This window comes from Poecilia latipinna, unplaced genomic scaffold, assembly GCF_001443285.1.
Source record: "Poecilia latipinna isolate Pla-1442-1.1 unplaced genomic scaffold, P_latipinna-1.0 Scaffold1305, whole genome shotgun sequence".
NCBI classification, from domain to species: Eukaryota; Metazoa; Chordata; class Actinopteri; order Cyprinodontiformes; family Poeciliidae; genus Poecilia; species Poecilia latipinna.
Window position 1 is genome coordinate 51679 of NW_015113921.1, and position 12216 is coordinate 63894.

The 12216-nt window shown below is 36.1% G+C and overlaps 1 protein-coding gene across 1 annotated transcript in view; it reads right to left on the bottom strand.

Annotated features, from left to right (window-relative positions):
- The window catches only part of pear1 (platelet endothelial aggregation receptor 1), a 59342-nt gene that overhangs the window by 25080 nt on the left and 22046 nt on the right, over positions 1–12216 (bottom strand). Inside the window, exon 2 of the mRNA XM_015055248.1 lies at positions 1443–1553. Coding sequence (XP_014910734.1) covers positions 1443–1549 — 107 coding nt within the window. The 5' untranslated portion in view covers positions 1550–1553. The remainder of the gene's footprint in view (positions 1–1442; positions 1554–12216) is intronic.

A 12216-nucleotide genomic window follows, 5' to 3' on the forward strand; every position in this document is an offset into this window, starting at 1 on the left:
GGAAAATGTATCCACATCTGCTGGTTAAATTAGGGGCAAAACGTCTGACACGATTCCCAGATGGGCGACACCAAATGATTTTGATTATCCTCATTTGTGGCTTTAAAGGGAATAATTCAATAACCGTCCAGGATGGATTTTCAGAAAATGTTCTTCAAGCAATAAATCAGATCCATCGTCACGCCTGGAGGGTGTTTTATTTACGCTCATCAGCCCATTAACAGGTCATGAAGCAAAGGTTAACAATAATAAACCTGTCTCTAGATGAGAATATTTTTATACATTTTTTTATTAATGGAGGATTCCAAAACATACATGGGACTAAAACAGATAAAATGTATAATGTGCTTTATTCTTGTGATTTTCACAAAAATGAAGGGAAAAAAATAAAAAAAAATAATTTGTTTTTATTATGTTGTACAACAACATATCAGGGCCATTATAGAACAAAAGGAAGCAAAAATAATTTCCAAAAATAATCCAAAAATTTTCTGATTAATCTCAGAAATTTCCAATTTTTTTTTTCTTGTAAATTTTTGAATTTGGAGCTCTGAAATTTTCTTTCTTTATCAAGAAAGTTTCTTAGATTAAACTCAAAATTACTGACGTTTCTTGGTGAAAAAGACGTCTTGTTTTTCTATAGATTTCCAAAAGTCGAACATTTGACAAAAAATTTCTTTTGGAGAATTTAATTTTTAATTTTCCAGGCAGAAACTTTGACATTTCTGAGCTCAAAGGTCAAAAACTTTTGACTTTGAAACTCAGAAATTTCTTAGTTTTTTTCTGAAAAATTTCTCAGATTAAGTTGAACATTTCTCAACTATTTTTTCAAGCAAATTTTCAACTTTTCAAACTCAGAAATTTCCTTGTTTTTTTTTTTTTCTAGAAGATTTCTGATATTCTCAAAATTTCAGTTTTTCCTTTCAAATCTCTGAGTTTTGGAGTTCAGAAATGTTATTGGTTCTAGAAATATTTTTGATATTTTCTATATTATTTTGAAATTCAGTTTCAAAGGTTAAATATTTTTGATTTTCAAACTCAGAAATTTCCTTGTTTCTTAGAAAATATCTGATGTTAAAGTTTTTTTGTGGAAACTTACTCCTCTTTTTTATCTATCCATGACTTGGAAATTTCGGAGTTTGGAAAGTTGAAAAACTTTTGGCTTTCAACCTCAGAAATTTCCAAGTTTTTTTTTGTAAAATTTCAGTTTCAAAAGTCAAACAATTGTTAGAAAAAAACAGAAATTCTTGGATTAATCTCAGAAACTTTCAAGAAAAGAAGTTAAAATGTGAGCTCAGTGGAGAGAGCTGGTGATAGGAGGTGGTTAAAGAGTTGGAGTTCATTAAAGATAAATGATCCCATTGGAAACGTGCAGCTCAGTAATGGTGAAAACCAGCAGCCGTGCAGAGCGTGTGTGAACATGCCGGTGCGTTGGGCCTCACCTCTCCCACAGGCTGCAGGCGTTTGGGTCTCTGGGGTCCAGGGAGCTGCTCAGTCCAATCAGGAAGCCAAAAAGCTGCAGGACTGCAGAGGAGCTCAAAGCCTGCATGGTCCTGAGGGGCGAATGAAAGCAGAGACGCTCAGAGACGACTGCAAAACCACTCAGCTCTGGACAGTACGAGGTGAAAAAAGGTTTCATGGTTTTAACAGATCCTGCTTTATTTTCAGGCTACAATAAGAAACATCAGTGTCCCTCAATGATCGACTTAAACAACGATAATCCCTGGAAAAGTTACAACTTTCTGCAGTCTTTCAATAAGTTGGAGGAAACTTTCACTCAGCAGTGACCAGAGTTTGGTAGTAACTAGCTACGTTTACTCAGTTACATTTGCTTGAGTAACTTTTTGGAAAAAATGCATTTAATGCAAATTGTCCTTCATTGAAAGGAGCTAGTTGAAACCAAAGACTGAAGACTTTATGCATCCAGTTTTTGGTAGAGAAAGAGAAAAACGAGAAATTATACAGATAGAGTTTGTTTTAATTTATTATGTGATTAATTAATTTGCTTATAGATGAATAAAAAACGAGGATGTTTCTCGAGTTTCCAAAGTCAAACACTTTCAACTTTTGAAATTCCAGAAATTTCTTTATTTAGAAAATTTTTGACAATCTCAAAAAATTACTCTAGCAATTTTTTCACTTTTGTTGCTCTGAAATTTTCTTGTTTTTCTGAAGAAAAATTTTGAGATTAATCTGAAAATATTATTGTTTTTTCTTGCAAATTTGAGACTTTTCTAGTTCAGAAGTTACCTTGTTTCTTCTAGGAAATTTCTAGGCCCTAGCATGAATTGTCCGCCATATTGCCTGGCCCTACTTTTACCTGAGCAGCAACATGTTGAAGTCGTGCTGATGGTCTGAGTAAAATGTTTTGGGAACTCAGAGTGACTCAGAATGGAAAATATCTCCAACTGCTGATCTGCAGTCATGCTTTCAGTTTTAATTCATCATGAGTAACAATTCTCTCTCTGTGTGATTAATGGAAAGGTTTATTGTACACTGGTTCTGTTTACCAACAATATAAAGTTAAGGCTGCCCTCCTGACTATAAAGGAAGTTAATAAAAGTCGCGCAGAGGAGAGGCGAGGAGCCAGAAACGAACGCAGCCCCCAAAACGTAAAGCTGAGGTTCAGCTGCCACAAGAAAGAAGGAGAGAAAGACCGGCCTGCAGAAATGCGACTCCCAGCATCATTCTGACCTCTCTGCACCAGAGCGGAGGGGCCGCCGCGCTCCACAAACATCTGGATCTGATCAGGGAGCCAGCCAAGCACAGCAGCCCAGCGCAGGGACTCTGTCGGGCTCTCAGGGATCAGCAGGGAGCGCAGCTTTCCCCGAAACATCATATTCTGTCATATCCAAACATATCCATCATATTTGACCATATTCCATCATAATATTCCACCATGTTCCATAATAATCCATTTTATTCCACCATGTTCTATCATAATCTGCCATATTCCATCATAATCCACCATATTCCATCATCATATCCAAACATATCCATCATATTTGACCATATTCCATCATAATATTCCACCATGTTCCATAATAATCCATTATATTCCACCATGTTCTGCCATAATCTGCCATATTCCATCATAATCCACCATAATCCATTATATTCCACAATATTCCATCATCATGTTCCATCAATATATTTAGGTATTTACTTTGAGTTGAAATATTTTCTGGTATTTCTGCACAGTAAATATGTATTTAGCTAAAGAAACCAAATGAATCATATCAATAAATGCAACAATTTTAAAACTGCAGTTTGTAACTTTTATCAGAAATATGTTTCTTTACATATTTGTTAAAACTTTCAACATGTTTATGAGATAATCTGTAAAAAGATCGATCATTAAACAATTTAATCAGTTTTTTTTTTTACATTTTAACATTTGAAGCTGAAAAATCTCCCCCATTTAGAAACATTTTGAAAGGTATTTCATTATTTTCCTAAATATATAAATGCTAGCAGATTACCGTCTGCACGTTGCCAGGCATGTTTCTGAACACATGCATGTTATCCAGATGGAAACAAAGCTCTGGCTGGTAGACATTAACTTCTAATTAGGTTCTTTCATGCTTGGATTGGGCCACGGAAAGACGTTGCTGTTCCTCAGCAGCCTCCGACGCGATCCGATTCCACCGTAAAGCTCCACGGATACAAAACTACACCACCTGAACCGCATCCAGGAAGGCTGTGTTGCCATGGCGATCACCGTGAGACACTTCCTGATGTATCTGGACCAACTCAGGGATGAAAAAACCCAAAAATTACCTCAAATTAATGTGGCATCTTGACTCCAAATGTTTAGATATGGAGATCTCAATATTTACGTTGTAGAAACTTAAAACGTGTTTTACTATAATGTTACATCGTATGTTTTAGCTATTAAATCTAGTAACTAACTGAATTACATTAATAATCTGTTTAATCTACAAAAAATTAAATGTTAATTTTGAACAGCAGTAAAATGTAAAGAGTAAAGTATAAACTATGTTTAATATTTTCAAAAACAGATTATAGTTTTTCCAGTATTTGGATGCCATGTTACTATATTATGTCTCTTACAATATTGTTCTGTTTGTAGTTTGAGAAAATAAATGTGATTATCCTCACATATTGATGCTATAAAAGTGATTCTGTTTGATCGTTTCCAAAGGTTTCTGTGAATTAAACAAAAATATTCATGTTTCCCATTTTACAGTGTGATTTTTATGTAAACTTTATGGCCGTTTTTTACAGTGTATGAACATGAAAAGGAGATAGAAAGAAAACCCTTCAGATCGCCTTTAACATGAAAAACCGTTTTCTGCGTTTCGCCGGTTGCTTTGAAAGAAAACGACGATAAACGTCCGTTTTTCTTCCGCTTTCAGCCTGTCCTGATATGATGGAGTGTCGTTTGTTGACGGGTCATTTTTTCCAAACTGCTCCGGGAATCGTCGTCGCAGCAGCTCGGAAAATGTTGGCGAAGCTTTCGGGAAAAAACTTCATGATTCACTTCATAGCTTTTATAGACGCTAAAATATTTTAACACAAAGCCTCAATGTTTTTTCTACCCAAACCCACAACTTTTATTAAGCAACAACAACAAAAAACGAAGAACGAGTTAAAAATAGTCTGTGGTCTCAGATTTGTTTCCTGACGTTTTCTGCTTGTTTTGTAGCCGATTTTATCTCTTCTTCTCACTTCATCAACACTTTTGTTAAACTAAACTTTTCTTTAATTTCCCTCCTGAACATTAATGTAGATGAATCCCTCTGCCTCCTCTCTGACCTTTGACCTCCTGATAAGTAATGGCTCCAGATTAGTGTTTCCTGATAATTACCTCCAGTGCAGCTTGAACACTTCTTGACATTTCCTCCAGTTTTTGGTTAAGAGACGTTTAAACTAGCTGGATAACTAGAGGAGGCGTCTCCGCGCTGCAGTTTACGTCTCGTTCATCAGGTCTTTTGTTTGTGGAGGAACATTTTCCCTTCCCGCTTCATGCACATGTTTACATTTAGAGCAACTCTGCCTGGAAAAAGCATGGAAAATTTGCTGAAACCAGGGGAAAATTTGCCTGTGGCTTGATGAATAATTTATGGCTTTAATATTTGTAAAGTCAGTGGTTCAATTCCCAGCAGAGACGCTTCGAAAAAATGTTTAAGAATCATTTCATGTTTGTTTATTTTCTAATGGCGTTAGACGGCAGTCGCAGAATCTCAGAGGATCAGGAACCGATTCTTATTGATTTGTTCAGGCAACATATAAAACAAATAAAACAACATTTACATCTAGTTTTGTAATATTTTTCAATCTTTCATTTAATTCTGAATTACAACTTAATTCATGGTCTGAATATTTAATCCTTCATACTTACGTAAACTCGTTAATACCAGTGGAAATAAAATCTTACTGGCAGATTTAACTTAACCACTTTGTATCTGAACCTAAATGGAGAACCAGTTTAACAACTTAAGTTAAACTCATGCAGTTCAAAACCAAGAAAACAAAATAACTTTAAAACATGGAGTACAGAAGTTTTAGATAAAATATCTGCTGCATTCTCAGTTTTAAACCTTTTTCACACAATTTTCCTGTTTTTTTTTATATTATGTCATCGTTGCACTCAATTTATTCATCTATCCATTAATGCACTTAGTGTTTTTTACACCGAAAGCAGGAAGTTTGTCATGTTATTCAGTTGCATGGAGGTTTTAACTAAAATATTTGCTGTGTCGTTTGCAATTTCAAACCTTTTTGAATGTAAAAATATTTAAAATGTCCACCTTTCATTCATTCTGTTATCTAACTGCAGCACTAATGTGATGATTTCTACACACTGGATCAGTTTTTCAGTCTTTCTGCATTTAGTTTGCATCTATCCGACTTTCTGACAGCCAGTTTGTAGTATAAAGTCGTGTGATTTTATTCAGTTTGTTTTTGTGGAGCACATCTGAAGGTGTTTGCTGATATTCAGCCTCAGATGAAATGCGGTGATGAATCATGAGCAGCTTGGCTCGTGGTCCAGTGACTGTGATCCGGGTCTTCGGTTCTTTGTGGTTCTGACTCAACAGGAATGTTGTTCGTCACAAAACTCCGACCACAGACAATGTTCACTGATCCACCGCAGCATCACGCCTGTTTCCCATCAACCACTGGGGCTCATCTGCCGAGGGTCAGGGAGTTCATAACCGGCTGTCCAGCAACCAATCAATCAATGAAGTTTATTTGTTAACACATTTCAGCAATAAAGCAGTTAAAACTGATTTGCATCATAAAAACACAAGAAAATACAAAATAATCAAAAATTGAAGCGTTAGAGTTTTAAAAAAAAAATTTTCTCACATGCTGTTTTTATTTTAATTATGTAAAGCACTTTGAAATGCCTTGCTGCTGAAATGTGCTATACAAATAAAATTTGATTGATTGATTGATTTTGCCAGGATCGTCACAGATCAGATTATTGATTAATGTTTCATTTACAATGCTTCAAAAGCAGCTCTAAACAGCCGGGTCTTTAGATTAAAGGATCTCAGTGTTTTGGCTGTTTTTTAGTTTTCTGGAAGTTTGCTCCAGATTTGTGGAGCATAGAAGCTGAATTTAGTTGAAATATCTATCAGAGACAGATTACATGTCCCTCTTAAAATCTCTGTGTTGGTCTTTTTAAAGCTACAGTATGTAATTTATTAAAAATATACAGATATTTTTTAAATATTTGTTTGAACCGTCCCCATGTCGTGACTGTATGGTGTGAGGCAGACGATCTGAGTTCCCAGTTCCTCAGTGCTACCTAGAAACAACCAATCAGAGCCAGGAGGCGGGTTTTAGCGCTGTCAATCACCCTTTGTGTGTCTCTGCTGCTAGCAGATCCTGTTGTGAATGCTAAGGCTAGTTAGCAATGACGGCAGATAAACAATACTTCTCTAGTGGTAAGTTGTTTCTCCTCCATTAGCACATTTAGCAGTGAGTACAGGAGGATGATTGACAGCACTAAGCGCCTCCTCCTGGCTCTGATTGGTTGTTTTTGGAGCATTTCTTCAGACGGTGGAGGAAATCAATCGTTTCACAGATTACCTGTCTCATACCAAACTGTCACCACATGATGACAGTTTTAACAGAAAACATTTTTATTTATAAAAGTTCCTGAAGATTTATCTCTGATTTTTCCAAGCTGAATAAAGACACCAGGGGAGTTCAAATGTTTGGTCATGCGAGTCAAAAGTATTGATGGGTCAAAAAATACATAAATAAAATGAAGCAAGTAAAGTAGCCTTTTTGTTTTTGTTGTTTTTGTAGAAAAATTATGTTATGTTATAGATTATTTTGAGCTCGATTGAACAAATTTATTCTGTGTAATAAAAGCAGAATTTGAGTCACTTTCTTTCAAAACACTTGCTTTATTTTGCCAAATTTACTAAATTAGATGAACGCTGATTTGGTTGCAGTGATGTCAGCTTCTCTGTAAAAGTTTGGTGGTAAAAATACGACTATTTTCTGTTTTATGTAACTTTTCCACCTCATGAAAAATAGGTCAGCAATAATAATTTGACCCTGATTAAATATAGAAAGCGCCATGACAGAAAATGTCCATGAACAGAGTTCAGTGGCTGATTATCACTGACTGATGAACTTGTTTTCACGATGAGGACCAAAACCAGAGATCTTTTGGCTCTGATTAGCGTCTTTCTCTCTCCTGCCCGCCGCCAGGACTCAATTCACTGGCTGGCACAACTGGCTGGGAGATTTCTGCCACAAAAACAACGCTTTATAGGAACAGACATGTGGCTTTTATTAAGAGGACTCATCAACTTCAGCCACCACTTCATTGGACTGGGGGTAAATATTTTTCATTACCTTCTCTCTGTTTTAATTGCCCTTTATTAGAAAAGGACTTCAAACCGCATGGGAATTCTTAAACGCTGAGAAATGGAGCTTAATGAGTGCAGACGGAGTTGTTTTACAGTCTGCTGGTGTTTGGTTTTACCTGCAGAGGTGGGAAGGCGTCTGGAGCTGCAGGTGTTCACACCCATGTTTTGGTTTTTTAAAGAGAAGCAGCTTCTCCAACACTGGACAGGAGCAGCCATTAAGTCCTCCAAATTCATCCAAAAAGCCTGAAACTCGGTGAGGTATCGCCAACTTTTCCAATCCTTTTTGATGCTTTGAGTCACGCAGTCACACCTCCACAAAGTTTGGATTCAGATCGGTGGAAAGCCTCCATTGTAGCAGCTCTGGGGTATTTTTAGACGCGTTAAGTGATGAAAACAGCAGGGCAGTCCCACTTTGATGTGGCTCCATAAACCAGTAGAAAATGAGCGAATAACCACACACGCACACACACACACACACACACACACACACACACACACACACACACACACACACACACACAGAAATGTGTTGAAACATTCAAACAAGCTCCAAACATTCAGTCTTAACAGGGACTGATGGTGAATTTTTATGTTTTTGAGACGATTACTCTTCAAACAAATTCTATTTTTACTCTGCAAAACACAAAATCCTACCAAGTATTTTTGGTTTAGTTGGTTTAACATTTGAAATAAGGTCAAACTAACTTACAAGTAACTTTTCAGTAAGACATATGAGCTTATTGTAAGTCAGTACTTCCTTAATATTGATGAAAAAGTACTAGTTCCACTGGAATATTATTTCACTTACAATGTACAAAACTTATCTTGCTATGGGTGAAATAATCAGCTAATGGAAGTACAACTGTTCCATAAATATTAGGGACATATTTACTTTAAACAAGCTCATATTTATTGCTGAAAACTTACTTGTAAGTTAGTTTTGCCTTATTTCAAGTGCTATAAGATATTTGCGATAGAAATTAGACCAAAAAACTCTGAAAGATTTTGTGTTTTTTCAGTGTAGAGTCTGTCAGAAATGTTGTTTATGTCAAACTGTTATGATTCTGTCCAGGTCAAAGGAATCGACTCGTGTTTACGCACGTGGCTGAGTCTGAATGCGACGATCCGTCCAGAACAGCACAGAAGATATTCCCCTAATGTCAAAAAAGCGCAATTTTCTTATCCATTAAATAAGAAATGCGATTGAAATCATATTTGAATAAGTTTGTTCATGTCATAGGTCATTTATAAACAAGCAGCACCATGATCCTAACCACTTCCTCTTGTCTTCTTTGTCGTTTCCACCAGTAGTAGCATCCTGTTGTTGATCATGTGTTGACTGCTGTGATGCAGAAAAAGTTTCCATTGCAGTTTTGATTGCAGCTGAAAAACCACTTCATCCTCTAACAAAACATTTTATCAGAAAATGTCTTTAAATTAAGGAAAATTATTTTCGTAATTCCAATTTGCACAAATATGACGATAATGATGTGTAACTTTTATTTGTCACGCTGCTACTTTGACAATCAAAAACGATGTTTTTCTCCACTCAGATCCATTTTGTGAAATTGCGTTTCTGTATTTTTTCTCCACGGTTGCCGTTGGTAACCACCAGGAAGTCCTTTGCTCTGATTGCTGAATGAGGGCAGAATCTGAGTTGTGCGCTAACTTTGAGGCTCGGCTCTGTTTATAAAGCGGAAATCGCTTTCTGGTGTTTTTGCTTTTGGTTTTTATAAATCTGGATTTTCTTTGGTGTGCATCATTTTCGGCTTTTGGTCACACGTAGAGTTTCAGTATAGATCCTACACAATGTTTTATGAATGAGACCCCAAGTCTTTGAAATAAACACCAAAGGAGCTCATCAGACAGCTGCATGTTTTACCAAAATTAGCCTCTTTCATCGCTCACATTTTCACCCAAACAAGCCAAACCGAGGCTGAACTTGATTTAGATGAAGTTCTGGTTTTGCACGCTTTCTCTGCTGCAGTCTGATGCGTTCCTCATGTGAAATGGTTGGACGACTTCTGGGACTTTAAGCCCGATAACATCAAAAATGAGCAGAGAACTCAGATATTTCATTTAAAATGAGTCTTAAATATGATTCATTCTACAAAATAAACCATTTTGACTCATCTCCTGGTTTTCTACGTTTGTGCAATAATAAATACGTCAAGCTTTTACTCTCATTTAATGATCATAACCAAAAAAATTTATTTTGTAATCTTAAAAACAACATTAGATGATACTTAAAAAGCAATTTACCTATTTAAAAAGTTTATACCAAACTGGCTTTGCAGCAAAACCAACGTAAAAACAGAAGAGATTACTTTTATATATTAGAGAAATTATCGTATAAACAACTGTTAAACTGTTAAATATGGTCAGTATTGCACAAAGTAGATTTATTTTCTCTGAATTAGTGATTTACTTTATAAAGGCATTAACTGGGATGAAATAGTCTGATTTACTTTGGATTTGAAGCATTGATGGAAAAAAAATGACATTGACTTTGTTCATGACACTTTAAAAATAATAATTTAAATTCTAAAATGAAACATTGGAGTCGATCGATATTTATATAAACTCTAACCAGAGTTTACATAAATAGATCTGAACTGGACCAGTTTATCTGGTAATCTGTGCTGAGATTATATCTGCTGTAATTTGGTTTTATTCAAATACAAATAAGATGATCTGCAGTTAAAGAGCAAATCTGAGATTACCAATCCCATTTAATCTCATTCTGTGACATAAATACTGCAAAAATGTTTAAATTTAATTAGTTTTATCTAATTTTTACCACTGTTTGTAATGTAGAACCAGATGAAGAGGGACTGATAACCTCAAATTAGCTCTTTAACTGCAGCTAAATAATTTATATTTTTCTGCGCACATTTTAAAAGCAAACCTTCTCCTCTTGACAGTTGAAAAACAAAGAGAATTATTCATTCTTTCATAATTCCCCTATTCTGGAATCAATAAGTTACATCTTATTATCTTATTATCTATTTATTAGTAATGAAAAGGGTCTGTCTAATATCTTGAATGTAGATTGGAATGAAAAATAAAACATGGAATAAATCTAGTTTATTATTTTTGCAATGAAAAGTTAGTTATAAAAAACCTTTTTATTAGGACTGTTCGTACTGTCCCATTATTTTTATTATCAGTCGTAAAAACAAGAAGAACGCTGAACCACCTCCAAAAAGTAACACCTGTTCCGGCGACTTTTCTTATGAACTACAGAGCATCTTTCTTTCATTTCTCTCATATTTGTCACAAATAAGACAGAAACTCTCCAGCAAGTCAAACAAACACGTCAGTAAAACTGGTCAGTATTAAAAAAGGATGTAATTCCTGTTATGAACGGATAAAAGAGGCTTTTTCTGAGTCCGCATTAAAAAAAAGCTCTCGACATTCAGTGAAGCAAAGCAAATGTCACCGGTGGAACCGTTTCTGATCCTTCTCACCACAGATTTCTGTTTGCTCTTTACGTTTCTGCACAGCTTCGGCGCTAATTAGGGAAGAAAATATTAGTCACAGGCTGGAGAGAAATGTTCAACAGGAAAGAAAATTAAACTGAGTGGAAGAACAAGAATTAGTCGAGGTGTTGTGAGGGGAGCAGAAAGAAGCTGAAATACCAGCTGGGAATAAAGTTCATTTATATGTTAGACTCAGAGCAAATCTTTAGTTTGAAAGATTTAAACATATTTTCCTTTTTTTTCAAAGCTTCTGAAATTAATAACCAGGAACCTTTAAATGCTTTTTCTCTTTGAACTGGTTAAAAACTCCTAAAATGGACACTGAGACCAAAGAGTGGAGGTAAAATATTGCCGACCTTTCACTCCTCTGGAGTTATGAAAATGTTAACTGCAGCTGCAGTGATTCTCTGGATTCAGGGTTGGTCTGTGCTTCTGTGGAAAGAAGCAACCTGCAGAGCCGTAATGCACCACATAAATTCAGTCTTTATGGGATAATGACTAAAAAGCTTGACGAGGATGAGAAACGACTTTTTTCAGTTTTACCAAGTTGTTGTGTCAATTTATTACGTAAAGGAAAAATACAGTGGAAAAAAAGCACAAATGGAAAAGAGTTAAGACAACATGGGTCGTTTATCTGAACAAACATGGCGTCTCTCTCCGAGCCAACATGGCGTCTCTCTCCGAGCCAACATGGCGTCTCTCTCCGAGCCAACATGGCGTCTCTCTGCGAGTCAACATGGCGTCTCTCTCCGAGCCAACATGGCGTCTCTCTGCGAGTCAACATGGCGTCTCTCTCCGAGCCAACATGGCGTCTCACATGGCGTCTCTCTCTGAGCCAACATGGCGTCTCTGATGGACGTTAAATTATCCAGGCTGCG